This window comes from Syngnathoides biaculeatus, chromosome 11, assembly GCF_019802595.1.
Source record: "Syngnathoides biaculeatus isolate LvHL_M chromosome 11, ASM1980259v1, whole genome shotgun sequence".
Classification (NCBI taxonomy): Eukaryota; Metazoa; Chordata; class Actinopteri; order Syngnathiformes; family Syngnathidae; genus Syngnathoides; species Syngnathoides biaculeatus.
Genome location: NC_084650.1, coordinates 23,773,302 through 23,796,268, shown reverse-complemented (window position 1 = coordinate 23,796,268; position 22,967 = coordinate 23,773,302). Strand labels below are relative to the sequence as shown.

Genomic DNA, 22,967 nt, shown 5'->3' with positions numbered 1-22,967 from the left:
CTTGAATAAATGGAGCAAAGTTCTTTAAATATAGAAAATATTTATTCATAAAAAGCTTACAATTTTAAAAAATGCTACATAATATTACTGGGCGGAGAGAGTGAATGCATACAAGGTAAGGCATTTTGCAGCTACAAAAGGTGAGGGCAAAATGTGCCTTTGGTTATTACATATAGAGCAACATAATACATAGTTGTATTACAGCAAAATCATTACCTAAAGTTATTAATAGTGATCAAGAAGAACAATGGCTGTGCAAGAAATGATGCTTTCTATCTACCAGACATCAAAACTCTCACACGTCATAACAGCAAATGCAAATACACTAAATGAATATCAGGCACAGTCATGATTGTGCTATAAATCATTCCCGTTACCTGTTATTTCACTTTCAGTATACCGTACTTACAACTCTTAGGGAATAAGACAAGTGCAATGTGAAGATGTTTGTGTGCAGCAAAATAAAAAAAGACATGGCATATACAAACCATAGCAGAGATTAATGTTCTAAGTGCAGGCCACATGTGGCCTTACTGAGACACACCGTAATGCTTAGAAGTTCAATTAAAAAAAAAAAAAAAATAGACCAAAAAAGTTTAAGGCTGACGTCAGTGTAGGCATATTTAAGTCAAAAGTCTGAAATATTTTTTTATTTTTTTTTGGTGGGTGGGGGGATTTTTTTTTTTAACAAATCCTTTGCAAAATGAATGAGTCTTAATGGCTTTGGATATGTTTGATACAGCCATCCTTGCCCAGTGATGAGAACTGCTCTTCAGTCCAAATCGACACAACTCATTCATAACCAACATCATGATTACCCCTGTGATGTAACATTCAAACAACGTTGGAAAAACTGCCTTTGTAAAAAAAAAAAAAAAAAAAATCTGGTTCATTCACTTGTGCAATATCATTCATTGTCCTCACCCTCTTGGTTTTTGGAATGTTCTCTCCTCCTCCCCTCCCCATGCCCCTGCCTTGATGAGAATGAGGATGATAATAGCTGCTGTCATAGCCAGGCTTTGTCCGAAGTAGAATAACAGTGATCTGCAGCGCTGCATGCAATGTGCGGCTCTTCAGAGTCCATGCAGTCAAACACGATGCTCTCTACATCCACCTCTACATCCTCTGAAAGCAGAAAACAATGCATTTTCAGCTAAGACTAAACGGGCCCAAATTTCAAACTGAGTACACGAGTAAACTGAGACGAAATCATCATTATTTCAGTAAAACAGTGGTACCTCTAGTTACGAACATCTCTAGCAATGATTCAGCAAAAGTTCAGATTAGGAAACCCCTTCTCGGAAAAATATTCTCTCTACTTACGAAGGAAAATACAGGATATGAAAGGCAAAAATAGGCGCTGGATTCGCTGCCCCCAAATTCCACCGAACATAAACATCCTGTATCCTGGTTTGAAAGTGGCACAATAGAGCTGCTCTCCAATTGGTTATCGTCATAGCATCTTCCTGGCATCCCATTGGCTCGGAGGTACATCAGTCTTTACCCACGATGATTTTCGTTTACCTTGGACACTCCACCGTCACCGACTCACACGCTAGCGCATTAGCACGCTAACGCACATTGGTAAAGTACAACTTTTTCACGAGTTTTTCGTGTGTATTTTTTGCAAGTTTATTCATCTTTCGTCACCATGGGCCCCAAGAATCTTTAGTGGAATGAATTTGCGTGCGTGCGTACATTCCTACATATGTTTTCTTTCGGCAGTCAAACATTTGTCTCCTTCTCCCCCCCACGATGCCTTTTGTCTGTCACTCACCCTTCTCTTCCCATTGTCAACAACTGCTAAAGGTAAATGAACAGCATGAACTTTTCTTTTCGGCTTGTCCTGTTCGGGATTGCCACAGCGCGTCATCTTTTTCCATGCAAGCCTATATCCTGCATCGTCCTCTTTAAAACCAACTGCCCTCATGTCTTCCCTCACAACATCCATCAGCCAAGGTAATTGGCGATACAGGCAGGCGTGTACTTGGTGTGTCTTCTGGTAGGAAAGGGGAGAAGGATGGCTAAGGTAAAACTCACCCCTGTCTGAGTCCGACCTCTCTGATGACATGGTGGAGCCCAGGCTGTCGTTCCTCATCCGCTCGGCACCTCGCTGCAGCTGGTCCAGACGCACCTGCAGCTCCCTCTGCTCCCCGCGCAGACGACCCTTTAGCTGCTCTGCGCGCTCATCCTGCTCCTGCAGCTTCTGTTATGAAAAACAGAAGGACAGTGGAGATGTGAGTAAATGGGGGACAACTGTGAGGCCCAACCATTAGAGGAAAAGTTATCATTTGTCTCTGAACAAGTCACCACAAAAGATAATGTGCAGTTTTGATTAAGGGGGTCAAGATGTATTTATTTCAACTTTTATGCTCATAATGAGAGACGATACGAAAATGTTAACACAAGTGGTTAAGTGTGAGGGTCAAAAATATTAGAAACAGCTCTTGGGGTCCTGCTGACCCCACTTGACCTTCTTCCTAAAAAGACACTATCGCATTTGCCACAACACTTGCCCATGGAAGAAATTTATTTTACCTCATATACAGATGTGTAGCAATGTCTGTAAACAAACTCAGTATGTAAGCAAAATCAGTCTGATTCATGACACATTCCTTCCCTATGTTAATGAATTAGAATCCATTCTTAATGGTGCGCTGGTGCCCACCTTGAGGCAAACTGCGTAAGCCGCGCCACAATTTCCCTATAACACGATGACAGTTTGAAGCACCTCAGCTAATGCACAAAGGGTGATATTTGCGAGACAGATGCTAAAACAATAACTTCCTTAAAGTGGCACTGTCATGAAATGTGTGATTCTTAGCATGTTATTAATGAAAAAACGGCAGCCAACATGGACCCATGCGTTTTTTCACCACAAAACATAATTTTGACATATACAGATTTTTGTAACTCGCACCATGAAAATCCTCTCAAGGGATTTTTTTTTTTTTTTTTTTTTGAGAAGAAGCAGGAAGTGACGTACATGGCAGGACCGCCCTCAAGTAGACTCCTTTGTTTCTATTAGTTTTACCTCCGGAAGGTAACTCGTTGTTCCTTCGTGTTAGCCAAAATGCTGGCTCGCTGTATTGCTGGACATTGCTTGAAGACTCGGGAGGATGGATTTACCCTTCATAAGTTTGCAAGAGATCCGGTTCGTCATGAAAAATGGATTGCATGGGTGCAAAGGACGAGAGCTTTGTGGGTTCCCAACGCCAGGTAGGTGTGTATACAGCTAGTAAAAAAAAAAAAAAAAAATAGTTGGGGGGTGGGCGTAATCCATAAATCAGGGTTGCTAAATGTGTCGATGTGTGCATCGGAAGGCTTCCATGTAGCAGCCGCAGAAGGACTGCCTCCGCAGGCCTTGTGGATTGCTACCGGCCTTGTCGACAAGACCGAGACAGCCGCGGCCTTGTCGACAAGACCGAGACAGCCGCGGCCTTGTCGACAGGGCCGAGCCTGACGCTGGCCTTGTCGGCCGGGGTGGCTCATGTCCGCTGCGGAGGTGGATAGGGCGGGGAGGTGGTTTGGCCGTGATCCGCATGTCATCTAAATATGGCTCGAAACAATAGAGTAATATTGCCCCGGACACTTCACTCGGTTGTGATACGTTTTCTTCTAAATGAGCTTCCGTGTCTGAAGGGGCGTGTCCTACAGTAGGGGCCACAGCGTGTTTTCAATGGCGAATGTCCAGGGGGTGATGTCATAGACAGTAAATGCAGCCAATATGGTGACCACTTGGATGTTGAATGACACTTACGCAACTTTGCGCATAGATGACGCGCTCTCCGCTCATATTTATTTTTTCGTGTAGACATTGAAGTGAATAATCTTAAATGTATTTTTCATTTCAATATCTATTTTAGAATGTTTATAGGAGTGACACTAGACGTTCAATCTTAACCCTATTTCATGACAAGGTAAGACCCCCAATACCCCAAGTAGACAAAAATAGCGGGCTAGCCGACGACCTGAACAGCTTTTACTGCAGATTTGAAATTTCCACATCTCCAACTATTAACAGCTATTTAAAAACTGTTACCAATACTAGCTGGTGAACCTGTCACGGGCAATAAAAAAAAAAAAAAAAAAAAAAAAGATTCTGGGGTTATGACGTCACATACCATCATCGGTAACACCGTAACTGTAACTGAACATATTTCCAAAGTAACCCTACCAACCCCTCTGTACAAGGAATATGTACAACTTTGCAATTCCACAAATATGACTCTCACTAAAGAAAAGTAAATCTTAACAACAGACTCACAAAACCCTTGCTGAGTCCTTTAGGAAACAACCACATGACAAAGCAGGTCAACGTCGGCAAGACATTAAGAACACAGTCAACTACATTTGTTTCTGCAGTACTCTGGCCAAATTTGTATGCCACTATGTGCTGTAGTGGCTATTAACAGTGAACAACAGTGAATTATCACACCTGTGTGGCTGGAAAAGAAATGTTAATGTTTCTTAAACTACAGCCTGTGCAGTTTATAAAGGTTAACAATGGCCACGTGTTTTCATTTTTTCTACCTTGATGTGCAGCTGGGCTCGCCTGAGCAAGTTGAGCGTGGTGTTCCTCATCGAGTCGGACGCCAGAGGAACTTGCTTCTTGAGCTGCTCCAGGCACTGCCTCAGCTGAGCCCGTCTGCAAAGCGCAACAGCAGCTTGTACGACCGCAGGTCACCCAAACGTGGCTCATTATTCCAAACACGACCGTATTAGTCACCTGTTTTTCTCCAGCTCGTTGTGCACGGACCTGCATTCCCACCGTGAAAGTCCGGTTCATCGGGGAAAAAAAAAATAATGACAATAATCACCACACTAAAGTCAAACAACCAAACCACACCCTCTTGTCAGCTGTGTGTGTTATGCAATGTTTTCACCGATTTCCACCAGCAGATAGCTTCTTGCTCTTCTGTTTGCTCCTCTTATCAGACAGAGTCGGACTGGGAGGCAGCAGTGAAGCGTAGCCGTGTTCTGCCTCTGGAAAAAAAACATCACATGCATGTCTGTCAGACTCCCTCCATCCATTTACAGTATGTTCCATTGTTGGGGTCGCTTGTGTGCAGAAGCCTGTCCGTGGTGACTTTGGGTGAGAGGCGGGTGCACCCTGTCACTGGCCACCAGACAATTGCAAGAAACGTGTAAGGGATAAGCGTTGGTGTCCAAGCACGTAGCCTCGCAGTGCATTTCGATATTACAGGTACCTCTGAATAATCAGCTTAAAGATGCTATGCTACTCAGTTGTGAGTTAGCTTCCATAAAAAGGCCCATTTGACACTCCAGCGTGCAATTAGCAATGGCTTCAACCAAAAATGCATCTTTGCTGGATGCCTCAACATACAAAAGAGCTCACTGATGTTTTATTATGCTGCCCAAAAAAATGAGGAAATAAGAAAGCAATGGATTAAGTTTTTAAAGACACACGCAGATGGCAGATGAACATCAAGCATCACAACCTGGCTCTCCTATGCACATTTTCTGAATAATAGTTTTATAACCTTTCACCAGATAACTAAATAGTGGTAACCACCTCGGCTTCCGCCTATCGTCCTCCTGTCATCAGGTGCCGTGTTCGGCTGTGATATTATGGAAACAACAACGAGGGCAAATGAACTACTGGATGCTTATTTTAATAACCATTCAATTTTGAAGTTGAGCCTCCGGAGGTGATTTTACATCATAAAACCCATCACCCCCTCGTATGTTTCCTGTTGCATCCATTCGACACGCCCACCGCGTATGAGAGTTGGCCCTTGTGATTGATGTTTTGAAACCTGATTTTACATACCGTACTTCTCAATTTTTTTATTAATTCAAATTTGACAAGCTTGTTCACATTACTATGTGTGTGGTATTTACATGCCATTATTTGGGGGTCTGCTTCGTGCCACTTGAAGTATTCTTTATTTTTTAACAGCCAGATCATGTCACCGAATAGCACTCGTATTAAAAAGTACACATAAACTGTCTAAAAATGAACAGTTGCATCAGCTGTTTGATTTTGGCGCCATCACCCGCCGCAATTTTTCCACTGTTGCAAATGTCCGAAGGCTGTTACGTAAAATCTCGTCAAATACGAGCAAAGTACTGCCACGGAATTGAAGTGGGAAGCGCAAAAACAATTTTTCTGACATGTCCACTCGCCGTCAGAAGCGCACAAAGGCGCTCGGCTTCCATTTGAAACTGGAGTAGATTGGCGCCTTTGAGTACAATGATGGGAGCGATATGTATGTAGGTCACTGAGTCAAATGGAGACCTCGTCCAAAATAGCTTTCCTTGTCCATCGATCATTTCGCGTGCTTTCTTTTCAGTTCGCCCTTGTAGTTGCACTCGCATCATTTAGCGTATTGTCATTTTGACAATATGCAACTTCGCCGCCAATAGACGAACGTTTGTTGTAAATAAAGAGCCACTGACCTCGCTCTCTCCTCTCCAGGAATTCGGCAGCGCGAAGAAGCACCTGGATGTTGCAAAAGGACCCTTCCATTCTGTTCATTCTGGATTTTGTTCAAAATAACGAGCTGAAGGAGTCAGCAGCAGAATACGGGTGAAGCAGTTTCTGACCGACTGACTTTGCAAGTGTGCAACGGCTCAATCCACCCACATCACGAACGTAGTGCTGCCTTCAATGTTCAGATAAAAACTTGGATATCTGAATACTCACAAAAAAGAAAGAAAAACTAGTACAGTCGGTATCCATACAAATGGGCCGCATTAATTTAGGTTTTTGCGTGTAGAAAGACGCATACCTATAAATTGTTTTCTGAAAATGTAATCGTGCAAAACGTTCCCAAAACGAGCTCCAAAAGAGGATATTCGATTTTAGAAAAACGTATACAGAAAAAACATGACACGTGCAGGAAAGAACGTCGTTGTAGTTTTTTTTTCCTATGAAAAAAATTGCGACGCACTATTAATATCTAGAACGCATTTAGACACGATGTAAAACTTTACCGTCACGCCCTCTTCTCTTCAGTATTTTTTTTTTTGCCCATTATTTTTTTATCGATAACACAGAGATTTAAAATGCGGATTTAAGTTTTAGAATGTTATTCAATATCGAAATAAAAAAAAGTATGATACTAAAATAAAATTTAGAACAAAATAAAGGCGTTTTGCCCTTAGTAAATATGGCAGCGCTAGCTTCAAAAACCACGTAGACGTCAGTTGTATTTTCCTTATGATGGCGAAGCCGCTCCGCCATCAGTATCTGTAACCTATGAACTCCCGAGTGTGCCAGACCAGTCCTCCGCCATATTGACTGTTGTCTTGGTTGGAGGAGAGAGAGAACATTTTGTGGTCCGAAAATAAACCAAAGTGTGCGCTTGGAATTACCGAAACTGGTGCAAACTTGCCAAAACGCTTTGCAGACACCATCGCGATGGCAAGGAAGAAAAGCAAGCAGCAAGGCGCTGCTCAGAAGGAGCTTGTACCTGGGCAGCAGACCGTACCGAAGAATCCAGTGTCTCCCGGCGATGCAACTGGCGGCGGCGGAGATGCTGGAGTGGAGAGCCCGGCCACCACCAGGGCGAACCAGGCAAGCTACTTACTCATTTCACAATGGGCTAATTTGACCACGGCTCGCCCCTCCTTGCTCGGCCACCATACTGTATGGTTCATTAAAAAAAATCTGACACCCCCCCCCCTCCACCCCGTCTACCCCCATAATCTTAATTGCATTTTGTATTTCACTTGACTCGGGTGAAAAGATATCGTATACGTTAACGCATTAATAGCGAAGGGAACGCTGGAGACTGACAAGCATTAAACCAAACATGTTTCCTCAAGTAGCTTCAAATAGGTGTGCCATACTGTTTGGCATCGTGGCCGTGCAAAGCCCATCTTGTGCGCCAGACAGGTGACATTGTGCTTCAGACAGGTCGTCCCGTTTGCAACGTTGGACGCGCAACCGTTCACCCACCCCGCTAATATTAGCCACAAGGCTAGCCGTGCTATGGGCTAGCAGGCAAACGTGCTTACTACCTTTACTTTGTACACACCACAGGAAACGGCGGCTAACCCGGCTACAAGCTAATCGGGCTAGCTCGCGCCTAGAGGCTACATAACGGCTTTGTAACTGTGTAGCTAACGCTGGACATTTTCGTGGACTCCCAGGCAGTCTTTACTGCCGTTTCTAATCCGCCCTCAGCCACTGGAATGCATGGTGCAGAAATGTAGAGCTACTATAAAGTTGATGCGAAGCAAGCAATGGTAGAAATTCACGATACTCCGCTTCAGGTTACACATCTGTCAATCAGGGACCTCTGAATTTGAGTGCTTGCTCGCGAGTAATAACATCTGAACCCACCCACTGGAATAACCCAATAATGATATGACAGATTACGTTTATTTACATTTAAAAAATAAATCACAATATATCAGTGATTCCCAAACAAGGTTCCATGGGAATTTTTTTTTTTTTATTATTTCACTTACATTTCCCCCAAAAATTGGCATCATTAAGTATTTTTATTGGGTGGCGTGCCATAAGATTGTTGGAGCAATTGCCGCAGATGTGAGGTATGTCAGATAGACCTACATAGGTAGTTTGGCTTGGTGTTGTATACAAAACATTCAGTGATGATCTATCGCAGTATGATTTCAACTGAATTTGATTTAATCTCTTTTTCCTTTGTCTGCAGTCAATACGTCCAAAATAGTGGGTAGCGGATCAGAATAGTGGTTGGTATACCTGCTTCGAATCTTGGTTCAGGTCCTCTTGTTTGGAGTTATATTTTGTCTCCATATAGTCATCAAAACAGGGTGTTATCTTTGTAAAGGCAAAAATGTATAGACTTATTTTCCAATTGCTGTGTAGTTAATATCGTGGCGAGTTGGTTTATAAAAGGATTATTTTCCAATGTCACCCAGCAATTCCAGCCCATAATCTTCATGTCCACTTCGATATTTGTTCAAACAATTAGCACTTTATCTCTAATAAAACAACAGTGACAATCTAATAATAAATGGAAATTCATGGAGATGATCACACATAGTCTCACGAGATGCATAATGACCTCTATAATTACTGGTTCTATTTAACTATTAGTTACCTCCATCAGATCGCACACCCTGTTGTTTCATATTGTGTCATATATTTTTAATGAACAAAGTGATCTGTATAGTGTTAGAGTTTAGCAGCTAATCATGTTCAATTAACTCACATCTGTACCCTTTTATGCCCGTAGCCGATGCATACCTGCTGCCTTTTATGCCACCGTGAATTTAAGGACTGGGCTGTGAACCCTGTGAACGGGCTCCCTGTGGGCACCAAACTGGGAGACGCTGTGCCTGGACTCTCCCAGGCCTTATTCCAGAAGGCGCCGGCGGGTAAGCTGGCCCAGTCCCTGCTGGAAGAGGTGCCTCTATGGATCTGTCAGAGCTGCTGTAAGAGTGTGGAGGAGGAGGAGAGACGGAGTGCCCAGGAGTACCCAGCAGGGGTAAATAAGTGGAGTGAAATCAGTTGTATGTCAGTAGTTTTTTTCCGCTTTACTGTTTCTTTATGTTTAAATGAAAGTACATTGTCTGTTTACCAAGGTTATATAGTCTTTATTGAGCTTAAAAATGCATGTGCTTACTTATTTGTCACAGCAAAACCTCTATAGTCAAACAAAATTTGGTGTGTGATACCTTTTATGTCCTGACATGTTCACATTTCAAACTAATTATAAATGATTAAAATAATTCACAGCAAAACTAACATTGCAAATATTTATAAAGTGCGCCAATTTCAGAATTTTTTGAGTTACAATCATTATTCTGTCAAATTTTTAGCTTTGTTTGGCATCAGAATTTGAGTTATGTGGGAGCTTCAGCAACTGCTTGAGAGAAGAAAACGAAAAAACAGCTACCGTTGCTGGTTTGCTTTCAATTAATTATTGAACAGGACAAACATTCAAATACAAAATGAAAACACATTTACACTGAACTAACTGCATGGCAAACAAGCATCCCGACTGATTCAAAAGTCTGAGTCTCTTTCACATTAATCTTTTACCCCGTAAGGACTGACTTTGTGGTGTACCTTCCTTCAAGATTAGCTGAAGCCACCACTGGTGACGGTTCAACGTCCCAAGATTTCTTGTGACTTAAGAGGGACATTTTCCAAAAGTATGGATAAATTTCAAGTTATAGTTCTTTGGACTCTTTGCAGTAAATCTCTGGGATAGTACTTCATCATTGTTTCTGTTTATGGCAGCCTTCAAAAAAAATTTCAAGTTCTTTTGTAATTTACCTTTGGCAGTTACAAATGCTTAAAAATAGTTGAATGGGATGACTGCAGTAGTCTCTCCTTTTGTGACTTAGAAACTATTTGTTTGGCACATAATGGACCTTTCCGATGGCGACCCTAAGCTCCGCCCCCTTAGCCATGTCCTTCAAGCTTTCAAAATGAGGATTGAACAGAACATGTTTGAAGTCAATTCTCTTTGGCTTATTCCAGATAATATTGGGGTATGTTTTTTGCCAAATGCGTCAGACTTGTCCAAGAGAGTACTACAGAGAGGCCTCAACTATTTCACGTAAGAATATGTGTACGGTATTGAGATTTTGGACACAGCAGGACACAATGTCAGAGTTACAGCGAAACGTTGGCGATCGATGCAAAAAAGTTTGGCGCCTCACAAACTTCATATTGAAATCCAACAGGATAAAATTGTGGAATTGTAGTGCACATGTAAAGCAGAGTGAGTACTTTTTACTTTACTTTTACACGAGCAATATGGTGAGTGAGTGGGTGTATTCATCTGACTTGGCCCGTAATCGAACCCAGTACTCTGTCTTAAAAGTCAGATGTGATACAAATAGGCAAATAGACATTTCTCTTGCATGACATTGCTCGTTTAGTATCACGAACCCGAGTCTTCAGCATAAAGCATTACACACTTAATTCGGCAGGTCAGTGATTCACTAACAAAGTGAAAGTTGTTCTGCAATGTATAAAGCACTGATAATAATGAAATCAAACTCAAAGAAGATACTTATCCATCACTTACCTTTGAACATACAGCCTTATGTTTGTTATTGTCCACACTTAGTTGTACGTGCACTCTTCCCCAAACCTTAATCCATCATAGACATTTCATCAACTGTGTTTTAGGCTTTGGAAAAGGAATCAATCGGGCCCTTTGTAACCGAGCCAGATATCTTTCATAAGAATTGCATGTTGCCCAAGCGTATCTGAGGACCATTTTGTTCGTAACATTAATTTTTCAAAGCGCACAGGACTGATAACCAGCATTGCTTGTGGGACATGACGACAAGAGGGGCGTGTCAAGCCAAGGATTAAAACAATGCAGCTATCTGATTGGCTATTATTCTACGAGTTATTGACAAGTCGGAAAGGTCTATAACGTGGCTCTTTTACAGCACTTTTCTTTCACACATATTGAGTCACTAACATTTTGATTTATTTGGAGCCCCTTCTTACTGTTGGTGGGATGTAATGCAAGACCTGTGATTAAATTATGTAATTGTGTGTGTTTTGTTATTGCAGGTACCATTGTCACACTCTTCCTCCTGTAAGTTCCAGGGCTGTGGGAATGGTTACCCAGAGCAAAGTACTGTGGATTGGGACCCAAGTTCCTTCCTGTCAGCCCACAAACTGTCTGGGCTCTGGAACTCAGCCCACACCAATGGAGGGGAACACTGCAACCACAACGCCTCCTTACACATACAACAAGGTCTGTCGTCTTGTTTAAGAACAATGAACATCGTCAAACATTCAAATTTCAGATCTCAGATCAGCGGCCACATACTATTATATTTTAGTTCCTTGTCGTTAAGGTTTTAATCTTAGAATATATGCAGTGTTTCTAATAACATTTATGAGGTAATAAATAGATGTAAAATAAATGAATTGCAAGGTTGCCTTTGTGCAAAAGTGACACATGATTGAAGTAACAGTTAAACAGTAAGAGTAAAATGATTACACTGTGTTACAAAACATTTTTTGTTGCAAGTTCTTTTTAATCAACTGATGAGGACAATTTTGCTGCGCTCAATCTGCAAATTACATCCCTTTCTCTTTTTAACCTCAGATTTTTATTCCAAGTTAAGGTTACAAATATTACAAGCTTTGTTTTCTGAAAATTGAATAGTAGACATTGATAAAAGTAATATCTAAATTGAATGTTACGTCATCATCATTGTTCAAAATTCAAAACATAAACCTTTCTTTATTTGAACCTCCACAGCCAAATGTGTGGACACAAACAAAATTATGGCCAGAGTTTCTGTTCACAATTTAAAAAGTTCAGACCTGAGCAAAAACAATGTGCTATTTGGCTTCACCACATAAAAAGTGTCCTAAATCCATCCATCCATCTTTCTACACCACTTATCCTTACTAGGGTTGCGGGTGTGCTGGAGCCTATCCAGCCCACTGTGGGAAAGAAGCAGGGTACACCCTGAACCAGTTTCCAGCCAATTGCAGGGCACATATAAACAACCATTCGGACTCTCATTCATACCTTCACACAATTTACAGTCTTCAGTTTACCTAATGTGCATGTTTTTGGAAGAAAACTGGCGTAGCCGGAGAAAACCCACATACAGTTGAAGCCAGAAATTTTCATACACTGTGCAAAAACACCCGTTTCAATATTTGTCTCACTGAAGTCAAATCACACTAAACACCCCCTGTTTCAAGTCAATCAGGATTACTAAAAATATTTCTTCTTTTTCTTTCGGCTTGTCCCGTTAGGGGTCGCCACAGCTTGTCATCTTTTTCCATCTAAGCCTATCTTATGCAACCTCCTCGCTAACACACTCTGTCCTCATGTCCTAATGCCACAATAATGAGAGAGAGAATTTCATATTTTCTGTGAGGTCAAAACTTAGCATAAAATTAAAGTACTATGTCCATAAACAACATGGGGAAGCCCAGACGATGTCATGGGATTGGAAGTTCCTGATAAGTTTACTGACAACATGAGTTAATTTATGGCACACCTGAGGATGTATTTAAGGCCGCACCTCAAACACTCTGCTTCCCTATTTGAAATCATGGGAAAATAAAAAGAAATTAGCCAGGGAGTGAGAGAAAGAATTGTAGAGCTCAAGAAGTATGGCTCAACCTTGGGCGCAATTTCCAGATGGCTGAAGAGCAACATCTCGAGACATTGGCCAGGAACCTCAAACTTCCATGGAATTTGGTCTTCTAAATGGACAATTACCCTAAGCATACGGTCAAAATTGTTAAAAAGTAGCTTGAGTATAACAAAGTCAATGTCTTGGAGTGTCCATCACAAAGCCCATATCTGAATCCCATTGAAAATTTGTGGGTAGATCTGAAAAGGTGTGTGTTAGCAAGGCAACCGATAAACCTGACTCAGTTACGCCAGTGGTGACAGGAGGAATGGACCATGATTCCAGCAGAGTATTGTCAGAAGCTCGTGGAAGGTTACCCAAAATTTGGACCAAGTCATGCAGTTTAAAGGAAATACTATTCGATACTGAGGAAATGTATGTATTTTTTTTTACCTTTTAAGAAAATAATAATAAGAATTCTTGAAGAAACTCATTATTTTGGCATTCAACAAAATTAAATAATTTTCCTCATCTGACTGACCTGAAAAAAAGACGTTCAGTCTTTTTGTCTTCAGAGTGAGACAAAAAAATGAAATGTGCTTTTGCACAGTGTATTTAAACTTCTTGCATCAAGTGTAGGCATGGGGAGAACATGCAAACTCAATACACCTGAGGCCGATTTGAACACCGATCCTTGGAACTGTGAGACGGATGTGTTAACCAGTCATTCACTGTGCCAGGACATAAAAAAATAAAAAAAATGTTTTAAATTTTAGACAAATTTGTTGTTGACCTGAAGTAGCAATAAGTATCAAAGGAAGAGTTCATTTCAGACAGATCTTTAATAGCCTCTTGTTCCGTTCTCAATCCCCTTCACTTTTTTGGAGTAATTCTAGGCCTCACGTAGGTTGTATTTTTAAATGAGCATGGAATTTAAATCTTACTACTGAATGTGTGATTGTGACCTGAACTACTTGTGTGCATCTTGACTTACTCGTCAAATATTTTTTGCATCACCACATTTTCAATGTTTGTGTGAGTGCATGTATTTGGTGCCTCAAGGAGTTCAGGTGGGCAACGGACAGAAGAAGTAGAGGGGACAAAGTGGGTAGAGGTTTCAGATTCCTGCCAGCCTGATGACTAATACTGTCTTTGAGTCAGCGAGTCCTCGGCCACAGACCCTGCAGTCTCCTCCCTGATGACAGCTGACTGAAGAGGCTCGGTGATGAATGGCCATCCCCTGTTTTACACACACAGGGCTTTGCAGGTGAAGGCGGTGCTGTAAATGTCCTGCAGTAAGGGGAGGGGCTGTTACGATGACCTTCTCAGCTGCACTCGCAATGGGAGAGAGAATCTTGTGGCCGGATGTACTGCAGGCTACGTACCAGAGTGATCCAGTTGGTCAGGATGCTCTTTTTGTTCCCTCTTTAAAACGAGTGCAAGATGGGGGTCGGGCCTCCTTCTTTTCTGAGTTTGCACAGAAAGTAGAGACACTGGTGAGCTTTCTTGGCCAATAATGAGAGTTTGCTGGTCTACGATAGTTTCACAGTGATGTGCAATCCCAGAAATTTGATGTTTTGCACTGCTTCTCTGCACCATTGATGTTGAGGGGAGCATGCTGGGTGTGCGCTCTCTTGAAGTCCACAACAATCTTCTTGTCCGTCTACCCCTCCTCTCCCCCCCATTTAGGGAGAGATTGTCTGTCTTGTCCTTGTTGCTGATGAGACCCACCACAGTTGTATCATCTGCAAACTTAATAAAGATGTTGGATATGTATCCCACCCAGTCATATCTCAGCAGGATGGAGAGGAGGCGAATCAACACACAACCTTGAGGGGCCCCCTTGTTCAGATTGATGGTGTCAGATGGGTTGCTGCCAACCCTTACTGCCTGCATTCTCCTTGTCAGAAAGTCCAGCACCAAATGCACACCGAAGTGTTGAGCCCCAGCATGTTCAATTTGTAGATCAATAGTTGAGGGATGATGGTATTGAATGCTTAATTGAAGTCTATGAGCAGCAGTCTGACAGATGCATAAGTTCATAGAGACCAAGTGTGTGAAGGCAGTGGAGACTGTGTCATCGGTGGACCGGTATGACAGATATGGAAGGGGTCTAAGGATGAGTGGAGGGAGGACTTGATGTGGTGCATGACTAGCCGCTTGAAGCCCTTCATCAGGATTGGAACAAGCACTACTTGACGGTCATCATTGAGGCAGGAGGGAATCAACTTATTAGGGACCAATGATGATGATGATTGCTTTGAAGCACATGGGACAACACTGACTCAAAGAGGTCTTCAAGATCTCTGTGAAATCGTCATTCCTGAGAAATAAGAGATGAGCTTTACAAACAAAAACAAAAAAAAAAATTGCACACATCTGGCTTTGCCATCAAATTAAATAGGTTCTTTATGGCACACAGTTTTGTGTATTCCTGCCAGCATGCCTGGTTGAAGTTATATTTATGACCCCAACAGTCTGTAATGTCCACATGCAGGTATGACAGCCGCATCAGTCTGTCACGAGAAAAGAGGACTCCACGAAGCACCTGGTAAATCTGTTAAAACATCGGTAGCCAAAGTGTGCCCCTACAGTCACCCGCTAACTCAGAATTCCAGTGGCTCTTCTGCTGGGACCCATCTCTCTACCTCAGCTGACCTGTGCAAGACCACTCCCAAGCATTTCAAGAACGTGTGCCGTCGACCAACGCCACCAGGTGCAAAATCCTTCTTTTATATTGTACAATGAGAGCCAGTGTAGAATCATCCGTGACTGAATTTCAGTCTAAGTCTGCCAAATTATCACATAGAGTCAAATCTCAAACGTTACATCTTTCTTTTCTCCATCCATCTATCCATCCTTTTTCCACTTATCCTCACTAGTGTTGCAGGCGTGCTGGAACAAATCCCAGCTAACTCTGAGCGAGAGGTCGGGTGCACCCTGACCTGGTTACCAGCCTATCCCCGGGCACATTGAAACAACCAACCATTCACACTCAGATCCACACCTATGGCCAATTTAGAGTCATCTTTTGACCTAAACTATGTGTTTCTGGGATGTGGGAGGAGACCGGTGTACCCAGAGGAAACCCAGACAGGCATAGGGAGAACACATAAACTCCACAGATTTGAACCCTGCTAACCAGTCGGCCATTGTGCCGCCTAAAGTTTGTTCATCAAATTATCGAAAAAGCTAAATTCATTTTTTAAAAAATAATTGGAGGATTTTTAATAACCAATTTTATTATAGCACTATTGATAATGTGCTCAGTGGGCTGGAAAGAACTGACTGGGCTGCATGTAGCCCATGTGCCCTAGTATCCTACGTCTGCTTTAGACTATCCATCCATTTTCTGAGCCGCTTATCCTCACAAGGGTCGGAGGCGTGCTGGAGCATATCCCAGCTATCATTGAGCAGGAGGAAGGGTGCACGCTGAACTGGTCACCAGCCAATCGCAGGGCACGTAGAAACAGTCAATAGTCACACTCACAATCACACCTAGGGACAATTTAGAGTCTCCAATTAATCCATGATTATGGGATGTGGGAAGAAACCAAGGTTCCCGGAGAAAACCCAGACAGGCATGGGGAGAACATGCAAACGCCACACTATGAGGCAAACGCTCTAACTAGTTGCTCCACTGTGCCTTTAGACTAATTAAACAATATAAAATATGATTATAAAATGTAATTGCAATTGTGACATGGTACATGATTCTTACAGGTGAAGCCTTCCACACCAGCGACCATCATCAACACACAGACTTGTCAGTACCCCCTAATAGTCCCACGGGCCTGTCTTCCCAGCATTCCTCCCTATTGCCCCCAAAGTCAAGTTCGGGACAACACAACCACGTAACCTCGTCATCTGCCACCGGTGTCGCAGGCCACAACCCCTTCCCCCCTCTGGTACCAAACCTCCATGGGCCCACAGCTAAAAGGGCTTCTCCCAGTCCAGACAGCCCAACATCAGTTCACAAGCCCAGTCCGTGCAAAAACTCCCACATTCCTGCTGTGAATACACAACACAGCAAATCGGGCCCATCAGCAGCAGGTTGTAACCACCCTTGTAATGGGCATAATACGGGAGGAACGGTGGCCTCTACAAATGTGGGCAGTGTGTCAACTGGGGTCTGCAGGTTAGTACCTATGAAGTAACCATGGCATTTGATAAGTGTGATTGATTAGTGACTACAATATCTTCTTAAAATTATCTTGCATGGGTCGTTTTTTTTTGTTTTTTTTGTAGGGACCAAGCATGTAAGGGGCACAAGATGACTAATGGGACAATGTATGATACAGTAGAGATCGAGGAAGTCGAGGATGAAGACAGCAGCTCTGAAAGGAGCTCTTGTGCCTCCTCTTCCACGAACCAGAAGGATGGGAAATATTGTGACTGCTGTTATTGCGAGTTCTTTGGACACAATGCGGTACAATTTATTCTTTGCTAGCCTCTGTTAAGAATACGGGTTTTAGATTCTTTTGCAAATTCTTACAAATTGTGAAAAGCCTATTTTGAAATATGCATTTGGTTACAGCCCCCAGCCGCTCCAACCAGTCGAAACTATAATGAGATCCGAGAGAAGCTCCGGTCGCGACTCACCCGACGCAAGGAGGAGCTGCCTCAGCGCCAGGACTCGGAACTCACAGGGTCTGGTGCTATCGACAACCGGGATGTGGATGAATTGCTGGACTTTATCAACAGTTCTCAGCCCAAACCTGTAAACAGTGCCAAAGCGGCCAAAAGGGCTCGGCATAAACAAAAGAAGAAGGTATGCCATCAATAACATTGGGTTTCAAGTTCCTTTTCAAATACGATAGCTAATTCATTCATTGAAATTTGTTCAATTTTGCAATCATTCACAAAAGTTGAAACTCTGTGGAACCGCAATTGTTCAGTGATCACGGTTGACTTAAAATTCAGTCCTTTTCAAAAGTGTAAAGCAGATGTAAAGGCATTTAAAGTAACATTTTAACATAGCTGGCATACAACGGTGAGTAGTTGTCAATATAACAAATAATTGTTAAACCAATTTAATTAAAAGAAAACGTTTGCTCAAATTTACCTTCAAGATACCAATAGTTGGGGTCACAGGAAGAATGAGTTTTCTGAGCAATACTGTCACCTTGTGGCATTCGATGTGCACCACTGGAATTGATGTTTCGTTTAAATACGTTAAGCTGTATGTTATTTCAGCGGCCTCATTTAAGAAACTGCCACTTAACGTTATCGTAGTTTTCAGCGGAGTAATAATGTCATATTTGTTGGTCAATTACTTGCTAGTTTGTTGCCACGATTGTTTTGGTTTCATGCTATACACAGTGTCATGAAAAAGTATTTGCCCCCTCCTGATTTCAGGTGTATTTTTGTTTTTTTTCACATTGATCACACAAAGAGGTTTCAAATCATCAAGCCAATTTTAATATCACTCAGAGACAATCCGAAGAAATACAAAATGCAGTTTTCAAATGACAATACAAATTATTACGGCACCAAAAAAGGCCAAACCTTTCTGACCCTCTGAAAAAGTAATTGCCCCCTGAATCTAATGACTGATTGTGCTTCCCTTGGCTGCTGTACCTAAAGTCAAGCGTTTGAGATGATTGGTGATGATGCTATTTCATCGCTCTGGAGGAGTTTTGTCCCATTCTCCTTTGCAGAATTGTTTCAACTCCGCCATATTGGACGGTTTTCTTGTATGAACTGCCCGTTTAAGGTCACACCACAGAATCTCAATTGGATTTAAATCCCGACTTTGACTTGGCCACGCCGAAACTTTAGTTTTATTTTTTATTTTCTTTTTTTGCCATATAGACCTGGACCTGCTGGTGTGTTTCGCATCGTTATCCTGCTGAATGATCCAAGAGCGCATCACATTCTGACCACCCTGCTTCACTCTTGGAATAATGTTTTTATCAAATGCTGTGCCATTTTTACACCAGATGTCACAGGCCGCACACCTTCCAAAAAGTTGAATTTTTGACTCATAATTCATCCATCAATTCGTTTTCTTAGCCGCTTATCCTCACAAGGGTTGGAGGAGTGCTGGAGCCTTTCCCAGCTGACAAAGGGGCAGAAGGCAGGGTACACCCTGAACTGGTTGCCAGCCAATCGCAGGGCACATGGAGACTGACAACAGTCGCACTCATAACCACACCTAGGGGCAATTTAGAGTGTCCAATTAATGTTGCATGTTTTTGGGATGTGGGAGGAAAACCCATGCAGGCACAGGGAGAACATGCAAACTCCGCACAGGAGGGGCCGGGATTGAACCTGGGTCCTCAGAACTGTGAGGCCAATGCTTTACAGCTGATCCACCGTGCCCAGTCCACAGAGTGTTTCTCCAAAAGTCTCGAGGATCATCAAAATGTGTTTTGGCAAATGTGAGATGAGCCTGTGTATTCTTTTCTGACACCGGAGGTTTTCGCCTAGGGACTCCCCCATGGATGCTGTTTTCGGCCAGTGTCTTTCTTATGGTAGAGTCATGAACACTACCATAGGTCTTTAGATATTGTTTCAGGTTTAGTTAGATGCTTACTGAGCTAAACTTACTCACGTCAGGTATGTTTGACCTTGAAATTTCGTTTTATTTTTATATAAATTGAGTGGGGGGGGGGGTTTCAAATCAGGCTTATACCTCTTTTTGGGCTACTCATCTTGGAGGAATACTTTCTCTAAATAGAACTAAGAAATGTCTTTGTGTATTACGTTTTTGACAAAGGTAGCCAATATCCCAAATGTTAGATGTTGTTTTAAATGCAAATAATAATTATTTCACTTACTTTCAATTACAAACAAAATAAGTCTGATCAGTGTTGGAGGTGATGATTTACCGCTATCATGTCTATTTTAGGAAAAAGCTCTTCAGGGCAACGTGAGTGCTGCCAACAGTGATCCCCTCTCCAATCCATCAGAATGCCTAGACGAGACCACGCCCGACACTGCCGAGAGTTCACGGTTATTGGATTGGCCCCAGCTAGAACTTGAGCGGGTCAACAGTTTTCTCACCAGTCGGCTGGAAGAGATCAAAAACACCATCAAAGACTCAATCCGGGCCTCGTTTAGCATGTACGATCTAAATCTGGACGTGAATGATTTCCCGAAAAAGGCAGCCACGCTGGAGGGCAACCATTTATTGTCCCATCTGAACAGCTCCCCTGACTTGCAGCAGATAGACCTCGACTTGGCCCCTCTTTCGCTGGGAACCTTTAAGAACCATCTGGACCTGGTCAATGGATGGGAGGACACAAACGCTTCCCCAAACCCCACCACCACCACAGCTGCCAGGATGACAGGCGTGTCCAAGGATCTTCAACGCTTGAACAGTGCACCAAGTGTCTCCAAGCTCAGCAGAGTCCACTCCCCAGAAAAATGCACTTCCTCCGGGTCTGACAGTTTTCCACACGTAGCGGCCCATGTTACAGCAAAATCAAAGGAGGACATATCCGATTCTAAGAACAGCACTGTTGGGAATGGCAGCACAAAGTCAAAGAAGAGTAAAAAGCAGCAACAGCAAAAACAGGAGCAATCATTTTCAGAGCACAATTCCAAAGTCACTGAGTCAAGAGTATCTGAAATAATCTGTAATGGCTCAAAAGCTTCACTCAAACAGCTTCAGCAAGCAACGGACACCCACAAAATCAGCCTGAAGAAAGCTGAGGAGAGCAGATCGTCCAGAAATGCGGCAGCCAATGGGGGAAACATTTCCCTCTCAAATGCACACAAAGTTAAAGCTGACACAGAAATGCGAACGGGGCGATGTGAGCAGGATTCCGAAAGCAAGCCTCATCCTGCGGTTCCGGCGAACGGGCAGCATCAGACCCATTCGAAGGGGAAAAATAAGAAGAACAAGAACAAGGGTGAAAAATCCACTACTGCTATTGGTGCGGGAAAATCTTGATATTTATGTCAATGTATATATTTGTGTGCAGCTTTCAAATTGTAATTTCTGTTTCTTTTTGTTTCTTTTTAGATGATGTATTTCTTCCAAAAGATGTCGATCCGACAGAAATGGATGAAATTGATCGAGAAGTGGAATACTTTAAAAGGTAAAGCAATTATATCAGTAAATCCAAATGCATTAAAACAATAAAAACTGACCACAGTTCATTCTGTGACTTTTGTGGACATCTAATTTGACAGAATTTGAATGTGACTTTACCCAAATTAGATCCGATGTATTTGAAAATGGCTGAAACAGGTCATCCTTAAATTGCTCACCAAAGCTGCGTACACGCATTCAGATTTGTAGCATTTACGTGAGTCCATGGTTGGGCTAAACTTATTAACGAGACTCAAAAGGATTTGCAATTTTATTTGATTTTATTTGACCCCATGTGTTTTGCAAGCGGTCTGTAATGTCTTTGCATATGATTTCAGCAATCAAAACATTGCTTCATTTTCCATATAGGGTTATCATCACTAGGGTCATGGGCGTGCTGGAGCCCATCCCAGCCAGATATGAACCCGGTCCTCAGAACTGTAAGGAAGACATGCTAACCAGTCGCCCACTTCATAGATATTTCATGTATTTAGAAAACAAATCACTCCCATTTCAGGAAGCACGGTAACTGAGTGGTTAGCACATTCGTCACGCAGTTCTGTGATCGGTACTCATGAGTTCAAATGTGGGATTTCGGTCTTCCTGTATGGAGTTTGCATAGTCTCATCATGCCTGTGTGTGATTTGTCTGAGGACTCAGGTTTTCTCCTACATCTCAAAGTATGCATAAGTTAAGTGATGTGTCTATATTGTTCGTAGCTTTGATTGTGAGTAAGAACGGTTGTTTGAGCACCACGATTGACTTGCGAACTGTTCAGCGTTTACCCCACCTCTTGCCCAAAGTCAGCTGGGATAGGCTCCACCTCACCTGTGACACTGGTGAGGATAAGCAGTGACAGACAATGGATGGAAAAAACTTTCATCTTTGGAAGTTCCACTGTATTTTGAGCTTAATAATGTAATGTAAACGTTGCCATGTTGTTTTCCTCCGCTTCTCCTCATCTAATTGCTTGTGGTCTTTCTAGGTTCTGTCTTGATTCTGCGAAACAAACCCGCCGGAAGGTTGCTGTGAATTGGTCCAACTTCAGCCTCAAAAAAGTTCCCTCCAATGCAGGTCAATAGCTGACAAGAGCCAGGAAATAAAACTTCACACCACAAACTCTTTGAATAGAGCTGTGCTCGGCCTGAGGCCTTCTCTCATTCCCTGTTTGGTTATTGTTGAGTTGAGGGAACTTGTTCACAATATCGCACTCGTTCAAAAGACTGACGTTCAACCAGTGGCTTTTCAGCCAGGGATCAATATTAAGGACCGTTTTTTTCTTTGGGCTGTTATGGCAATGTTCACCAAGTTAAAGATCCTAAATGGGAAAACTAGTGTGTTTGTCCACTGCATCCATGTTATGACGTATGTAGTATGTAAACATTTACCTTACATGAATAAATGTTTTTATCAGAAATTTTACATTTTAACAGTGTTAAACTTTTGGACTTCAATTCTGGTGCTCCCATTGTTACACACCAGCTTTTACATTCAGCATGTTTGACAAATGTCAATGTTTACTCACAAGCAGAACACAATACAGTATACACCATGTGCAGAATTATTAGTAAAGACTCATTTTTTAAGGATTTTTATTAAATCACCAACCACAGTGCATTAGATTGTTAATAAACGTCAAGAATGTTTAAGTAGCTGAAACTCGGTTTTATATTTTTATTTGTTTAGATCAGGATTATTAACAAATCTTGAAACATTCCAAAAGAAACATTTTATATTGCCAAAATGATTTGTTCACTACAAATGGGAATTTAAATGAGCATCTATAACAGCATTAACTCTTCGCACAAGGTTGTCAGCAAGGTTTAGGAATGTATTTATGTATTCTTCACCATTCTTCCAGAAGTGCACGTGTAAGGTCACACAGTGATGT

The 22,967-nt window shown here is 42.2% G+C and overlaps 2 protein-coding genes across 5 annotated transcripts; one reads left to right on the top strand and one right to left on the bottom strand.

The window, feature by feature from the left end:
* Positions 1–71: 71 nt before the first annotated feature.
* On the bottom strand, positions 72–9,341 carry mxd3 (MAX dimerization protein 3). 2 transcript variants are annotated; one of them, XM_061834529.1, is made up of 7 exons: positions 9,206–9,341; positions 6,424–6,527; positions 4,887–4,986; positions 4,730–4,759; positions 4,534–4,648; positions 2,041–2,206; positions 72–1,125 (listed from the first exon to the last, which is right to left on the bottom strand). In XM_061834529.1, exons 2-7 carry the CDS (start codon positions 6,500–6,502, stop codon positions 1,007–1,009), a joined length of 609 nt encoding a protein of 202 aa, XP_061690513.1. In that variant the 5' UTR covers positions 6,503–6,527; positions 9,206–9,341; the 3' UTR covers positions 72–1,006. The 2 variants fall into 2 exon arrangements, with proteins under 2 accessions (XP_061690513.1, XP_061690512.1); XM_061834528.1 differs by lacking the exon at positions 9,206–9,341 and having other exon boundaries at positions 73–1,125; positions 6,424–6,964.
* Positions 7,196–22,498, top strand: fam193b (family with sequence similarity 193 member B). Of its 3 annotated transcripts, none has more exons than XM_061834523.1 (10): positions 7,196–7,543; positions 9,195–9,446; positions 11,501–11,687; positions 15,533–15,751; positions 16,759–17,173; positions 17,284–17,464; positions 17,573–17,806; positions 19,889–20,894; positions 21,008–21,083; positions 22,062–22,498. In XM_061834523.1, the coding sequence occupies exons 1-10, from the start codon at positions 7,388–7,390 to the stop codon at positions 22,156–22,158; spliced, it is 2,823 nt and encodes a 940-aa protein (XP_061690507.1). In that variant the 5' UTR covers positions 7,196–7,387; the 3' UTR covers positions 22,159–22,498. The 3 variants fall into 3 exon arrangements, with proteins under 3 accessions (XP_061690507.1, XP_061690506.1, XP_061690508.1); XM_061834522.1 differs by having other exon boundaries at positions 7,197–7,543; positions 19,889–20,918; XM_061834524.1 differs by lacking the exons at positions 7,196–7,543; positions 9,195–9,446 and adding an exon at positions 10,379–10,526 and having other exon boundaries at positions 19,889–20,918.
* The last annotated feature ends 469 nt before the right edge of the window (positions 22,499–22,967 follow it).